The sequence below is a fragment of the Salmo trutta genome, chromosome 35 (genome assembly GCF_901001165.1).
Source record: "Salmo trutta chromosome 35, fSalTru1.1, whole genome shotgun sequence".
Lineage (NCBI taxonomy): Eukaryota > Metazoa > Chordata > Actinopteri > Salmoniformes > Salmonidae > Salmo > Salmo trutta.
Genome location: NC_042991.1, coordinates 15,167,832 through 15,183,971, shown reverse-complemented (window position 1 = coordinate 15,183,971; position 16,140 = coordinate 15,167,832). Strand labels below are relative to the sequence as shown.

The window sequence follows — 16,140 nt, the reverse complement described above, 5'->3', positions numbered from 1 at the left end:
ATGGCTGCAAAAAGGCAAGAAAGACACAAAAAAAATAATATTGGTGTCAAGATGGGGATCTACAGTATAATTGTGAGTTAGCAGAACTGTTGTGGCCAGGCTTACAGTGACCGCTTACAACGACCTTGTGCCATCTTGTGTTGTTGCCATAGGTCTCCCTTCGTGTAGTAGGGTGATGTCTCTCTAGTCGTGATGTGATTTGTTTCCACTGTCTGCCTGCTGATGTATCTGTGTTGTTGCTAGTGTAAAAGTGTCTTCCGTCTGTGTTGTCCGTCGTCTTACTTGTAGTTTGTAATCCCCGCCCCCTGGCCCACAGTGCCAGGTCGTCATTGTAAATAAGAATTTGTTGTTTAATTGACCTGCCTGGTCAAATAAAGGTACACAAGACCTTGTGGGTCTAGTCATGATGCCGAGTCACAATGCTGATCCACGATGCAAATTGAACATACAGTATCACCTAAAGCCATAATGCATAAGTACTAGCTATCCCTTTCAAATAAATTGTCAAATTACGGTTAAGTTACCCACAACATCGAACTCGTGACTTCAATTAAGGTCAAATAATAGACAATTTATTGTTTTGATAAAACATCACAGTTAAACAAGAAAGACGACACACGGAAGTTAAATCGTATTAAGTAAAAGTCAAAAATACTTTTTAAAACATGGCAATAAACAATTGACAGAAGAGTATCAAAATAATAGGTTCAAAGTTCAGACAACTCAAATACTCATGATCAGGTGTGTGTACAATGCATCTTCCATCCAGTTTTCATAGTATCTTCAGCATCTTTTCTCAACATCTTCATTTGTTTCATCTTTCATGAGGAAGTACTTCGTAAAAAATCTCCAATCACTTCTTCCTACTTCTACCTGTCTTTGTAGGTCACCTTTTCTTCTTAGGAATGTGTGTGACATCTATCACGTTTGAATTAAGTATGCACATAGCTACTGACAGATTAAAGAAGCTTTAATTCGCAATCTCTGCTTGCTCATTTCCATGCTCCACCCCTGATGTATAGAACCTGTGTGCATATTTGTGATCGTGATGTAATTTCAAATACCTTCCATTCAGTAGTTACAAGTGTTCTCACTTGTTTTGCACTTGACATTTGTTTCAATGGCTGCAAACAAGCAAGAAAGACACAGTATGTCTTCCTATTGGTGGCTTGGCGAGTTCTGTGTCAAGATGGAGATCTATGGGGTGGGTTTGCAGAACTGGCCAAGCTTACAGTGACCTCTTGTGGGTCCTAATAAAATACCAAACAAAAGGTGCTATTTAAGGTACTTAATTGTTACCCAGAAATAATTTGATATTGAGATAAAAACAGCGGCATTGGACATTTAAGAAACATATTATATTAATCTGGAATATGACTTCAATACACACACTGACTCATGCACGCTCAATGGAGATGTTAGAACAATCATTACAGTAAACAGCCATGTACCGACAAAACAAGATTTTTTGCCTCCTGTTAGAGATGGGATGCTACATTTAAAAGGTTAAGTCATCTCCAAACCTCAAATCTTTATAATTTCACAATTTCTCTGTAGCCTATTAAGGCTGACCATGCCTTTTGGTACTAACACAGGCTTAAATGGTTAGTGGCAGAGAGTGGAACAGTATGGGCTATTTTATTATGTGTGCTATTTTGCATAATCTTACTGGCTGACGTATTATAAATTAGCCTATGTTGCTGTATATGTAATGCAAATGGCTGATCTGGTGTCTTCCACTGGGTTATTCAATACCACCATGGGCATGGAGTGAATTTGTTTTTTGCTGAGCCGGTTGAGTGCAGAGACAGTGGTCCAGTTGTGGTCACACCTCAGTGACAGTGCATTGACCGTCAGGGCTGCGTGAGCGCACACTGAGGCCTCCGCTGGAGGACCCACCACCAGGTGGCAGTCTATCAGGCTGGACCTCCCTGAGCCGGCGCTGTAGGAGTCTATGTCTGGGCCTCCGTCGAGACCCAACTTCTCGTCCCCCCCTATCCCACCCCCGCCCTACTTCATCACCACCACCATCCTCATCCTCACTGCTACCAGATGCTGACTCGTACACCTGGCTTATTCTTGAAGCTACCTCTTCATTCTCCTCTTCCTCCCCCTCTGGTTGGCTGATGAGGAGCTGGGACAGAGAGTCTTCAAGGGACATGGAGGCTGCGGTGGCAGGGTGGGCCCCAAGGACTGTGGGGGGTCTGACTGGAGGAGCCGGGATGACAACCCCTAAGCCCCCCGCCTGCGACCGTCCAGTCACATCCTCCCCATCAGCAGAGCTTGGCCGTTCCACTGTTGCCGCTGTGACCGGAACAGCTGCCACGGCAACAACTGGCGGGGTGGGGTCAGGGTCCAGTCTGAGTCCGGCCACGCCCTTTTTGGGAATGTCTACCACATCACGCTTCATGCGTCGGCGGCGACCGTGCTCGTTGCGGCGGTACTGCACCATGTTCTCCAGGTCAGCCACGTACAGGAAGCCAGCAATCAGCATCTCGGCGCTCTTCCTGCCCTTGGCGAAAGCGTCCTCCAGCTCACGGCTGGTCCTCTCGTCATACTGCCACCAGCCGTTCCTCCCCTCATAGTACCATGCATGGTCTCCCCCAGCGCTCCCCGGCCCGGTTCCTCGCCCTCCTGAGGCTGCTGCCTTCAGCTCCTCTGGGGACAGCAGAGTGGGATGCTCCAGGAAGTCCTCAGGTACTTCCTGTCGGCAAAGAGCGCAGCGCTTGCTGTGCCAGGAGGCTCCTTTGACGCACAGGAAACAGAAAACGTGGCGGCAGGGCAGGCGAACCGGGTGGACACAGGTCTGGAGGCAGATGGCACACTCCGGCACGGGGTTGGCCGAGGGGGTAGGTGAGCTGGGGGAGTCACCAGTGAAGGCGTCCCCTCCGTCTTCCACCTTTGAGGAGGACACAGAGTCCACTGAGTGGTCCACCTCGCCACAGCTCGCCATGCTGAGGGGAGACACAGCAAGTTAGGCAAATGCTGAGACAGACAAACAAACCTGCTGCCTAATTTTACTCTATTATCAAAATCTGGATATTCAAGATTGAAGCTTCATAGGATTAGCAATAATCTTGTCACCCTGGAGAATCAAATAACAAAGCTGTCATGAGATATTAAATTATCAATAGGCCTAAATATCTCAATTTGAATTTCAGACGATTTAGCTAGAATCTTTTAAATCACAATCTTATTTCAAAAATTTCTATGATGGAAAATAAATTATCTCCTTACTGTTTCAAGTGCAGTTACTGGGATGTCATCAGGATCAATTCTGTATTCTCTCAAAGTGCCTCTCTATGGAAAAAGATTGTTGAAAAGATGATATGGACTCTGCACTCTTTCCCAGAGTTATTGTAAAACTGGTAACTCGCTTCTCACTATCTGTTTTGCGCAACAAAAACAAAGCCTGCCAAAGTTAGCTAGCCAGCTAGCTAACAAGACTAACTATACAGTATTTCGCTATAACGTTATTAGCTATCTTGCTAATCGAAAGAGAACATAAGTGCATTATAGAATTAATAGAAAAACTGTCCATACAAAATATATGTAGTTACTAAACAGACACATCGATAGTATGATTTTGTCGTCATTAAACTAGCTAGCTATTTCTTGTAACGTTAGCTTGCTAGCATCGGAGGCCCAGTTGTCAAAAGTGACAGACACACCCCTTGACTGTTTTCTCACTTGGGTGAATTTCATCCATACTCACCTGTCATAAATACTGTTTGCACTTCGCTCAGTGACGTAGCTATTTAGACAGTTCACAAAATAGATGCTACCAAAACAAAGCAAAATAGTGGCGTTCTTCCTCTTTCAGAGAGGAAAAGGCGAAGCGAGAGGTTTTACTCTGAACAAAATCTGTCAAGAAAATAAGCCCACGAAGTGAGACATTTTTGTGTAGACGCCAATGAGAGGGTGTCGAATTTGGTCAACAAAAATGTAATTGTTAATTTGTCTCGTGAGGCTTATTTGATTGAATTTAAGTTTTGTATTGGTTATGTTGTTACGAAAGCACTGATATAAGTGGACACATGTTACATTTTGCCAACTTAAAAAAACACGACTTTATATCCGAGTTGTGTTTATTGCCATAGAGATGGATAGAGAACATGGACATAACCCGTTTTAGCATGGACATTGCGATTGCGGGCTTCCACCATTTTAAAGTAGTCAACTGGGTGGGGATTGTTATGAGTTGGGAGCAAGCAGCCAATGAAGAGGACAATCGACTCCATTAAAATGGGCATGGCTTCACTGCCCATGCTGTCACAGACGCGAAGGTACAGATACAAAAATGAGTCCTGTATCTATCTCTATGGCCTGTTGTTCACACTCATTGGCTAGAATGGTCCCACCTGATGTCACCTCCCGCCTGTCTTCCATCTTTGAGGACATGTATTTCCATTGTTAGAGCGGTCACTCGAATATCTTGTCAATATAAAAGACAATATTTGCCCATTGCTACTATATACAGCCATAGAGCTCGCCAGTTTGTCAGTTTGTAACGCTAAAACCGGAAACGACTTACCTCTAGTTCGTTCAGAATGGGAAAGAATAGGGTTTTGGGATAAACGGCGAATATAAGGTCTGAGGTAAGCACAGGCTTATACGTTTTGTTCTATGAGAGAATAGAAATTAGTTAACATTACCTTTATGAATTCGGAAGACTTTGTGTTTTTTTAATTACATAAATGCTTCAAAATTCACAAAAAGTGACGTTATCTGATGAAGATTATCTAATAGAACAATATTTATAAAATCTCCTGTATACCACAGACCTTATTTTTGGTCTTTATCCACAATCCCTACAAAAACACCATTCATTTCTGCATAGACTTTGTCCAATGAACCATGGTGGAGTTAGTGCCTACAAAAATACGCCATTACTATTTATCTCTACTTGCAAAGGGAGGTCATATCCATTTTTGAAAATTTTTATAAGCTATAGAAATCTTTGGAAAAGGCTTGCCACCTAAAAACAAAGTTCTTTGGTTCATTTTTTAATTCAGTCATTTGTAAAAACAATATAATTGACATTAACATCTCCAACACAAACAAACCAATGTGGGACCATACAAAAGATTTGAATCATAAAACGGCATCATTAGGTTCAATTTGACTTGATATATAGAGAAATGCTACACTTGTAGAACAAGTAGACTAGCCACTGTCATGATGATGATAGAAACAAAAAAAGAATCTGAAAGGACAGTTTGCTTTCTGCACACTGCTTAATTCAGTCCATAACAATTTAGTGACTTGTTTCCTGGAATGGATTGTTGAGGTAACATGTTGTAATAAACCCACAATGTTGGATGCCCATTATTATACAGCAGATGATAGAGGAATAAACTGCTGCACACCGTCTTGACTACAGGGAAGACTGAGTTTGAGTTCTGGCCCCATCATTAAGGTCTCTCTCTCAACCCAGTAAATCCAGTCCTCCATCTGTCCATCCAAATGTTATATCGATGCAACCATCCATTAGGCCCGCAGTCAGTGTTCCAATTAATCCCAAAGATGTTCGATGGGGTTGAGGTCAGGGCTCTATGCAGGCCAGTCAAGTTCTTCCACAACAATCTTGAAAAAACATTTCTGTATGGACCTCGCTTAGTGCACGGGCATTGTCACACTGAAACAGGAAATGGCCTTCCCCATACTGTTGCCACAAATTTGGATGCACAGAATCATCTAGAATGTCATTGTATGCTGTAGCGTTAAAATTTCCCTTCACTGGAACTAAGGTTCCTAGCCCGAACCATAAAACAGCCCCAGACCATTATTCATACTCCACCGAACTTTACAGTTGGCACTATGCATTGGGGCAGGTAGCGTTCTCCTGGCCAAACCCTGATTAGTCCGTCGGACTGCCAGAAGATGAAGCATGATTCATCACTCCAGAGAACGCGTTTCCACTGCTCCAGAGCCCAATGGCGGCAATCTTTACACCATTCCAGCCGACACTTGGCAATGTGGTGATCTTAGGTTTGTGTGTGGCTGCTCGGCCATGGAAACCAATTTCATGAAGCTCCCGACGAACAGTTCTTGTGCTGACTTTGCTTCCATTTGCAGTTTGGAACTTGTTAGTGAGTGTTGCAACCGAGGACAGATTATTTTTACATCACGCGTCGATCCTGTTCTGTGAGCTTGTGTGGCCTACCACTTCGCGGCTGAGCCGTTGTTCCTCCTAGACGTTTCCACTTCACAATAATAGCAGTTACAGTTGACCGGGGAAGCTCTAGCAGGGCAGAAATTTGACGAACTGACTTGTTGGAATCCTTGTTGGAATCCATCCTATGACGGTGCCACGTTGAAAGTCATTGAGCTCTTCAGTAAGGCCATTCTACTGCCAATGTTTGTCTATGGAGATTGCATGGTTGTGCGCTCCATTTTATACACCTTTCAGCAACAGGTTTGGCTGAAACAGCTGAATCCACTAATTTGGGGTGTCCACATACTGTTGTATATAATGTATGTGGAAAAATGTCAATAGAAAGGACTTTGATCACCAGTATTCCTTGACTCTTCCTCCTTTTGATGACACACTTTCTCCAATCTGTGACATGGGGGCAGGTGTTGCCGTACAGGGTGGGGTGCCGTAGGACCTCTCGTCTTTGTACCTCCTCAAACTTTCTGTAGACTCGTGTCCTCCCTCTCCGAAAGCAGGCACCCCAGACTCCCCATTCACAAAAAGAGAGAGAGAGAGAGAAAGATAGAGAGAGAATATACACACAAATTAGCATTGTAATGTGATCAATGATCTATTGGAATGGGTCATGTACAGAGATGGGGAAGAGCAGGGAATGTATAACCTTGAGGAATGCACTCCATGAGCTGTCCCTCAAGCACCCCCCGGCAGGCAGGTATGATGGCACTGGCCATGTAGGAGGTACAGTCCTGCTCTACAGCTGGTGCAGGTGTTCCTTGTCACACACACCTCAGAGCCCATTGGACACTCTGGGACTAAGGGACACAGAGGTTAGAGACCCATTTCTGTAGAGATATCTCTTTCTACTGTACAGTGCCTTCTGAAATTATTCAAACCCCTTGACTTTTTCTACATTTGTTACATTACAGCCTTATTCTAAAATGGATTAAATAGATTTGTTCCTCATCAATCTATACACAATACCCCATAATGACAAAGAAAAAGGAGTTTTTAATTTGTAGCAAATTTATTAAAGCACCTTTGGCAGCGATTACAGCCTCATGTCTTCTTAAGAATGACGATACAAGCTTGGCACACCTGTATTTGGGGAGTTTCTCCCATTCTTCTCTGCAGATCCTCTCAAGCTCGGTCAGGTTGGATGGCGAGCGTCGCTGCACAGCTATTTTCAGGTCTCTCCAGAGATGTTCAATCGGGTTCAAGTCCAGGCTCTGGCAGGGCCACTCAAGGACATTCAGGGACTTGTCCTGAAGCCACTTCTGCATTGTCTTGGCTGTGTGCTTAGAGTCGTTGTCCTGTTGGAAGGTAAACCTTCGCCCCAGTCTGAGGTCCTGAGCACTCTAGAGAAGGTTTTCATCAAGGAACTCTCTGTACTTTGCACCATTCATCTTTCCCTCGATCCTAACTAGTCTCCCAGTCCCTGCCGCTGAAAAACATCCCCACAGGGATGGTGCCTGGTTTCCTCCAGATGTGACGCTTGGCATTCAGGCCAAAGAGTTCAATCCTGGTTTCATCAGACCAGAGAATCTTGTTTCTCATGGTCTGAGAGTCTTTCACTGAGGAGTGGCTTCCAACTGACCACTCTACCATAAATGCCTGATTGGTGGAGCGCTGCAGAGATGGTTTTCCTTCTGAAAGGTTCTCCCATCTCCACAAAGAAACTCTGGAGATCTGTCAGAGTGACCATCGGGTTCTTGGTGGTTCCAAACTTCTTCCATTTAAGAATGATGGAGGTCACTGTGTTCTTGGGGACCTTCAATGCTGCAGACATTTTTTGGTACCCTTCCCCAGACTGTGCCTCAACACAATCCTGTCTCGGAGCTCTATGGACAATCCTTTTGAACTCATGGCTTAGTTTTTGCTCTGACATGCACTGTCAACTGTGGAACCTCATATAGACAGGTGTGTGCCTTTCCAAATAATGTTCAATCAATTGAATTTACCACAGGTGGACTCCAATCAAGTTTTAGAAACAGCTCAATGATGATCAATGAAAGCAGCGGATGCACCGGAGCTCAATTTCGAGTCTCATAGCAAAGGGTCTGAATACTTAAATAAATAAGTGTTTCTGGTTTTTATTTTTAATACATTTGCAAACATTTCTAAAAACCTGTTTTCACTTTGTCATTATGGGGTATTGTGTGTGGATTGCTGAGGAAAAAAAGTAATTTAATAAATTTTAGAATAAAGCTGTAACATAACAAAATGTGGAAAAAGTCAAGGGGTCTGAATACTTTCCGATGGCACTGTAAATATGTTCTGTACATCGGTCTACTTCCACAATGTGTGATCTTCAAGATGGGTCACTCAACCGAGACTTCTCTTCTCTGTGTCACGGAGGCTCTCCGCACTGCCAAAGCTGGCTGACTCTCAACTGTTCTCATTCTCCGAGATCTATCCACTGCCTTCGACACCGTGAACCATCAGATCCTCTTCTCCACCCTCTCAGGGCTGGGTGTCTCAGGCTCTGCACACTCTTAGATTGCATCCTACCTGTGTCTGCACCACATACTCTCCCTACTGGTGTCACCCAGGGCTTGGGTCTAAGCCCTCTCTTCTCGCCATACACCAAGTCAGTCAGCTCCGTCATATCCTCACATAGTCTCTCCTATCATTGATATGTGGACAATACTCACCTACTTTTCTCCTTTCCCCCTTCTAACACCCAGGTAGCCTGGCAGATATCTCAGCTTGGATGTCGGCCCACCACCTCAAGATCAACCTCGACACGACAGAGCTGCTCTTCCTCCAGGGGAAGGCCTGCCCGCTCAAAGAACTCTCCATCATGGTTGACAACTCCACAGTGTCACCATCCCAGAGTGCAAAGAACCTTGGTGTGACCCTGGACAACACCTGGTCGTTCTCTGCTAACATCAATGCAGTGACTCGCTCCTGCAGGTTCATGCTCTACAACATCTGTATAGTACAAGCCTACCTCACACAAGAAGTAGTGCAGGTCCTAATCCAGGCACTTGTGATCTCCTGTCTGGACTACTGCAACTCGCTGTTGGCTGGGCTCGCCGCTGGTGCCATCTAACCCCTGCATCTTATTCAGAATGCTGCAGGCCGCCTGGTTCTCAACCTTCCCAAGTTCTCCCATGTCACCTAGCTCCTCTGCACACTCCACTGGCTTCCAGTCAAAGCTCGTATCCACTACACGACTTACAAAATGTACAAATTAAGCACTGGTTTTGGGTCAGGCCCTCGGGGCAGCTGTCCTCACACTTCCCCCTGTACAGGTAGTGGCCTGGTTGGCAGCGAGTGCAGAAGTTCCTGTTGAAGCAGGAAACACAGTCCTCCCTGCACTCCAAGACACAAACAGGGACCATGGTTAGAGTGGACGTGTCGGTTGACTACTTACAGTTGAAGTCGGAAGTTTACATACACCTTAGCCAAATACATTTAAACTCAGTTTTTCACAATTTCTGACATTTAATCCTAGTAAAAATTCCCTGTCTTAGGTCAGTTAGGATCACCACTTTATTTTAAGAATGTGAAATGTCAGAATAATAGTAGAGAGAATGATTTATTTCAGCTTTTAATTCTTTCATCACATTCCCAGTGGGTCAGAAGTTTACATACACTCAATGAGTATTTGGTAGCATTGCCTTTAAATTGTTTAACTTGGGTCAAACGTTTCAGGTAGCCTTCCACAAGCTTCCCACAATAAGTTGGGTGAATTTTGGCCCATTCCTCCTGACAGAGCTGGTGTAACTGAGTCAGGTCTGTAGGCCTCCTTGCTCGCACACGCTTTTTCAGTTCTGCCCACACATTTTCTATAGGATTGAGTTCAGGGCTTTGTGATGGCCACTCCAATACCTTGACTTTGTTTTCCTTAAGCCATTTTTCCACAACTTTGGAAGTATGCTTGGGGTCATTGTTCATTTGGAAGAACCATTTGCGACCAAGCTTTAACTTCCTGACTGATGTCTTGAGATGTTGCTTCAATATATCCACATAATTTTCCTACCTTATGATGCCATCTATTTTGTGAAGTACACCAGGCCCTCCTGCAGCAAAGCACCCCCACAACATGATGCTGCCACCCCCATGCTTCACGGTTGGGATGGTGTTCTTCAGCTTGCAAGCATCCTCCTTTTTCCTCCAAACATAACGATGGTCATTATGGACAAGCAGTTCTATTTTTGTTTCATCAGACCAGAGAACATTTCTCCAAAAAGTACGATCTTTGTCCCCATGTGCAGTTGCAAACCGTAGTCTGGCTTTTTTATGGCGGTTTTGGAGCAGTGGCTTCTTCCTTGCTGAGCGGCCTTTCAGGTTATGTCGATATAGGACTTGTTTTACTGTGGATATAGATACTTTTGTACCCGTTTCCTCCAGCATCTTCACAAGGTCCTTTGCTGTTGTTCTGGGATTGATTTGCACTTTTCGCACCAAAGTACATTCATCTCTAGGAGACAGAACGCGTTTCCTTCCTGAGCGGTATGACGGCTGTGCGGTCCCATGGTGTTTATACTTGCGTACTATTGTTTGTACAGATGAACGTGGTACCTTCAGGCGTTTGGAAATTGCTCCTAAGGATGAACCAGACTTGTGGAGGTCTACAATTGTTTTTCTGAGGTCTTGGCTGATTACTTTAGATGTTCCCATGATGTCAAGCAAAGAGGCACTGGGTTTGAAGGTAGGCCTTGAAATACATCCACAGGTACACCTCCAATCGACTCAAATGATGCCAATTAGCCTATCAGAAGCTTCTAACGCCATGACATAATTTTCTGGAATTTTCCAAGCTGTTTAAAGGCACAGTCAACTTAGTGTATGTAAACTTCTGACCCACTGGAATTGTGATACAGTGAATTATATGTGAAATAATCTGTCTGTAAACAATTGTTGGAAAAATTACTTGTGTCATGCACAAAGCAGATGTACTAACTGATTTGCCAAAACTATCGTTTGTTAACAAGAAATTTGTGGAGTGGTTGAAAATTAGTTTTAATGACTCCAACCTAAGTGTATGTAAACTTCCAACATCAACCGTACAGTATGTCTGTGTGGTGGATGTCTTGAGTAATACTGTCTGTTAATAAGATCCATGAAGTGCAGAATCCAAATCAGAAATTATCTGAATTAGCATTTTACCCTCTTTGGAATTAAGGTTATATTAAAGTTGGTAGCTGGATGGACACCACAGTGGGGGCAGCCACGCTCAAATGCATGTGCTTTTCAGCAGGGGAGGGGGAGAAGAATAACATATACTCTACAGCCCCTACTTCTGGTTTCTGGAAAGTGTCAAAAACAGTGTCAGCAGGAGCTTTCAGAGGGTTGACGTTGGAGTGGATTCATTTGTTAGAGACGAGACCCAAAGACGCTGGCAGACAGGGGAGCTAGACGAGTCGAAGAACAAATTGAGTAGGTGCTCCCATACACTTTCTCACACTCCTACATATTTCTACATTACAGAAGAGATTCGTATTTTTTCCCCAGTGAAATTACAAAAATGTTAGCAGGCTCAAGAAAAAGATAACATTGATATTTAGATAAAATAACAGACCTCCCTCTTCTAGCTGTACAAGTAATCTGTCTTGCAGTGTAGGAAAAATATAGTTTTTTCCTTTCCAGTTCCCACTGAATGTCATGTTTTGTCGGTTTTGCCCTACATCTACACCTGGATACTGAACAGTGACAGCTGCTCTGCTATAACTGTCTGAGCAGTGCAGTGGGGGGGGCGCCTATCAGAGGCAGACACTGGGACTGTCAGAGGGTCAAAGGTCCGACAGGTGGGGTTACACACCCAGAAACCCCATGCTAACTGTGAATAGAAACAAGGAGAGGCTAAGCTCGCTGGAACACCAAATCAGATTCACCAAATCTGTAAACAATCACTAGAGAAAGGCTCTATAAGAGATCGCTACCAGATTAGTTTGTCTGCTTGGGTATTTTGATTGGAGTGCTAAGAACGCACTCACATGAAAACACATGCCACACAAGTCAAGTGCCATGGCTTCAGAAACCCCTCTGTAGTAAAAGATGAGTGGGATAACATCTTGACATGCGGATAATGTATGTAGCGTGAATAGGCAAGGAATTTTGGAGGAGTCTTGGGGGCAGGCCAATGCCTGGTCTTTGAAGCATTCAGCCTGCAGCTCTGACCACCGTGACCAACTGTTGATGACAGAGAATATAGGCCTGAGGATGAGGCTCTAGGGTTTCATAAATGCTAGCTGGCTACCGCCTTCGTGACAAGGAAACCGATAGAAGGCACTGTGTGCCAAAACGTTGGTTTAACCATTCAATTGTTGGGAGCATACTGTACATAGTGTGCAACTGTCTTAATTAAATTTTTTACAAAGGAAGACATTATTGACATTGAACACCAACTGTACTGGCCAGAGTACTAAAGAGCATCTTACACTGAGTATACCAAACATTAGGAACACCTTCCTAATATTCAGGGACACGGACTTTATAAAGGTGTCGAAAGCGTTTCACAGGGATGTTGGCCCATGTTGACTCCAATGCTTCCCACAGTTGTGTCAAGTTGTCTGGATGATGGTAGCCTTGGCGCCAGTCTCGGTATTTTGTGTCACTCCTCTCAAAAATAAGTACATTTCTCTGACAGTGAACTAGGCTAGTATAACAGGAAAAAAACATTCTAGTCAGCTTGATGGAACATGGCAGGGACAACAAGGCCAACACCAGAGATAGATCTACAGAACACAACATTTAATTGGACAATTGGACTAAAAATCTCTGTGCATTGTGGAAATACAAAATGACAGACAAAACAGATAAAATGCATACAGACACAAACTAGAGACCAAAGAAAAGTAAAAAAATATAGGTTCAATATATAATTCAGGCCAATCTGACAAAATCAGTTGTTGAATCATGTTCTTGTGGAAAGGTCTCTCCTCTTCACCCTCGGGCTTGTTTCAGCAGTTTCTAAGGAAAGACAAGAAATCATCATTGACATTTGGAAAGTAGCATGATAAAGTCATGAAACTTAAGACAATCCTCTGGCAAATGAACTGAAGGAATAGGACATCTCAATGTAGGATATCCATTAATCCACATGACTCGACTATAGCGATATTTGCCAACGTGTACCTGTCCGGCGACACTTTTCCCACGTCGGAGAGCATATCCTTGGATTGTTCCGAGGAAATTGTTATTTGTGTCGCCAAGCAGTGCCCAGAAAATAATTGCATCCCATTGTTAGAAGCTACCCCCCGCCCAAATCAAAACCAAATGTGGATTCCATGCTGTGTCTTGCTTAGCTTGCTCACGTGTGTCTTGCCCATACATAAAATGGATGCATGCTTGACTACATCACTTCTGCTAAATGGCATATTATTATGATTATGTTTTTAGCACGCACACCTGTCTGTTTCACACCTGTTTGTCTAGCTAATAAGCCTCGCAATTGGGCAGCATGTTTGGTTTGGAGGGGGGAGGGGTAGCATCTAACAATTGGATTGAATTCTTTCCTTGGTACTGCTTGGCGATGCAAACAACGATTTCCTATCAGAACCATCCACAGATATTTGTATTTGTCCACGTTGCTAAACAGGCACAGGTAGGCAAACATCTCATGCCACTCCAAAGGTATGCCCTAAGACAGAATATTACAGTTTAAATAACTATACAGCAACCACAGACATTTGCCCCTGTCTATAAAATATATTTTTTCAAAGGTTTTTTACAATTCAAAAGCCTCTCCTGCCTCATCTATTGTTATGTACTGATCTGAAAACCCATCACATTAGCGGGAATTTGCTTTCACCTGTCCAGGTTATTTCAGATCAGTGCTGATGAAGGAGAGAAAGACCCTTTAGCCCATTGATATGCACCCCGTGTTCTGCACCCCATGTTGCTGGGAATCCCCATACCTTGGATACTGCTTTGACGTGGTGTGCTTTGATAGTAGCCGATTTCTCCTCAAAAGCTTTCGTCCTCGCCTCTTCTGCGAGGCTATGCAGAAATAGCAGCACGTTCAGCTCAACCTAAGAGGGACATTCAAATTCAGGCACTGAAACACGTGAAAATTAGAGAACTATCCTACTAGCTAGGTTAAGTTACACAGCTACTATAACGCTAGCTGTATTGCATGTTTACCTGCGCTTGAAAGCTGTTCATTTTAAAACAGTATTGTAACGTTTAGCCTAGCTAATGTTAGCTAGCTACGAGAGCATTTTCAACAAACGTACCATTGCATCTGCGGCTGTGCCTATACGAATGTTGTCTTTCTTCTTCATTAGAGACTTTAATGTAGCCTTGGGTACCCTTTTCAACATATTGCCAAATTTGTTGTTAGCAACATTAGCTAGTTATCCTCAACACGGTGACAGTTGTTTGTTTCCGTTTTTCAATCTCCCGCTTTGCTCACTACCGGCGCATAATGTGACGTCAGGATTTTAAATAATGCTCAATGTTTTGCTTATTATTGGTTCTCTCAATTTAAAATATAAATTTTATATTTGTTTAGTTGAGGTGATGGCCATCTAATGCTGCATTCATAGCCAAGTGGGAAGGTGGTAATTACCAGTTAAGAAGTCATAAATACCAGTTGGATGCATTCAAGTGCTTTGAACTAGTTGAGAAACGCCGATTCGATAATGGCAAACAAGCTGCGTCAACCATAAACTAAAAGTACATCAATCATGCGTGTAAAAAATGTGAATGTTCAAAAACATATTAATAGAGTACTTTTTATAAATAATGTTTTGTTGTTTTTACGCACTGACTTTTGATGGGAAAATCACATTTTGTTTTTATTGACATGAACATTTCTCGCCAATTGGATGGAAACCTAGCTATAGACACCACAGGAGGTTGGTGGGCTCATGGTAATGGCTGAAGCGGAATAGGTGGAGTGGTATCAAATACATCAAACACATGGTTTGAGCCCTCCTCCCCTCAGCAGCCTCCACTGATAGACACCCTAGAGTGTGCTTGTCCAGTGTCACTTTGATTATGCCTGCACATCATGTTTCACCAGCAGCCCTAAATATCTAAAGAAGAAGCTTCAGACCAGCCAAAACAAGACATGTACTTAAACTCCCTCCTGATACTCATATGGAGGTCAAGCATTTTAAGCAGCTAGGTTGGCTATCTGTGGAAAAAATAGTAGTATTAATTCAACTTGATCTGGTCCACAGAATTATCACAGACTCAGCCCCCAGGTACCTATCCAACTATTTTTAAATTTGTTAGATGTCCACCAGCATAATACCGGAGCCAGAGACTTGAATATTCACTTTTTGAAATATAAGAGTCTATCTGGTAAAAACAAGTTTTTATATACTGGCGCTGTTGAGTGGAACAAACTACCACAGCAACTCAAAGCCATACCAACCATAACCACTTTTAAAAAGAATGTCAAATTATGACTAATGTGTGGACACTAGCACCTTTTTTCATCTTTATCTCTGTAATGTGTCTGTATATCTGTATTTCTGTAATGTGTCTGTATTATGTAATGTGTCTATTATGTAATGTGTCTGGATATCTGTAATGTGTCTATATCTATGTAATTGTATATGCATTTATCTATAAAATAGGGACCACAATGGAAATAACTCCCCAACTTTATTGCACAATCCCAGTCCCTTTTAAAAATCTTTGTACTGTATGTATTTTGTTTTACTGACAAATAAAATGAATCAATCCAAACTGTGTAGCAACCATTTGATGAAAAAGTTTAATGCCATTCTGAGATTGTCAAGTCAAGCCTTCGATACTGGGTAGGCCTACCAGGTAGTCAGGGATGTATTTTCTGTTTGTCGAGATTTATTGTGGCGTTGAAAACGCAAACCATGATATTAAAGTGCCCAAAGTCGGTATGCTTTGTTTATTGGTTGTGTGGTGTATTGGCACAGAAACCTGTTGCAAAAATGTACAAAACATTAAGAACACCTGCTCTTTCCATGACACAGACTGACTAGGCGAATCCAGGTGAAAGCTATGATCCCTTATTGATGTCAGTTGTTAAATCCACTTCAAATCAG

The 16,140-nt window shown here is 43.1% G+C and overlaps 2 protein-coding genes across 2 annotated transcripts; both read right to left on the bottom strand.

Moving 5' to 3' along the window:
- Positions 1-550: 550 nt before the first annotated feature.
- LOC115174673 (E3 ubiquitin-protein ligase rnf146) lies at positions 551-4,003 on the bottom strand. Its single transcript, XM_029733444.1, has 3 exons — positions 3,716-4,003; positions 3,238-3,300; positions 551-2,954 (listed from the first exon to the last, which is right to left on the bottom strand). Exon 3 carries the CDS (start codon positions 2,951-2,953, stop codon positions 1,826-1,828), a length of 1,128 nt encoding a protein of 375 aa, XP_029589304.1. The 5' UTR covers position 2,954; positions 3,238-3,300; positions 3,716-4,003; the 3' UTR covers positions 551-1,825.
- An 8,832-nt stretch (positions 4,004-12,835) lies between these two features.
- Positions 12,836-14,579, bottom strand: cenpw (centromere protein W). Its single transcript, XM_029733443.1, has 3 exons — positions 14,341-14,579; positions 14,023-14,136; positions 12,836-13,075 (listed from the first exon to the last, which is right to left on the bottom strand). The coding sequence occupies exons 1-3, from the start codon at positions 14,425-14,427 to the stop codon at positions 13,049-13,051; spliced, it is 228 nt and encodes a 75-aa protein (XP_029589303.1). The 5' UTR covers positions 14,428-14,579; the 3' UTR covers positions 12,836-13,048.
- Positions 14,580-16,140: the final 1,561 nt, after the last annotated feature.

Excerpts from the sequence above, each read along its gene's own strand:
- LOC115174673 (XM_029733444.1), bottom strand. The coding sequence starts at position 2,953 with ATGGCGAGCTGTGGCGAGGTGGACCACTCAGTGGACTCTGTGTCCTCC.
- cenpw (XM_029733443.1), bottom strand. The coding sequence starts at position 14,427 with ATGTTGAAAAGGGTACCCAAGGCTACATTAAAGTCTCTAATGAAGAAG. Across the intron at positions 14,137-14,340 it reads GCACAGCCGCAGATGCAATG|GTTGAGCTGAACGTGCTGCT; the intron begins GTACGTTTGTTG and ends TGTCCCTCTTAG. Across the intron at positions 13,076-14,022 it reads ACGTCAAAGCAGTATCCAAG|AAACTGCTGAAACAAGCCCG; the intron begins GTATGGGGATTC and ends GTCTTTCCTTAG.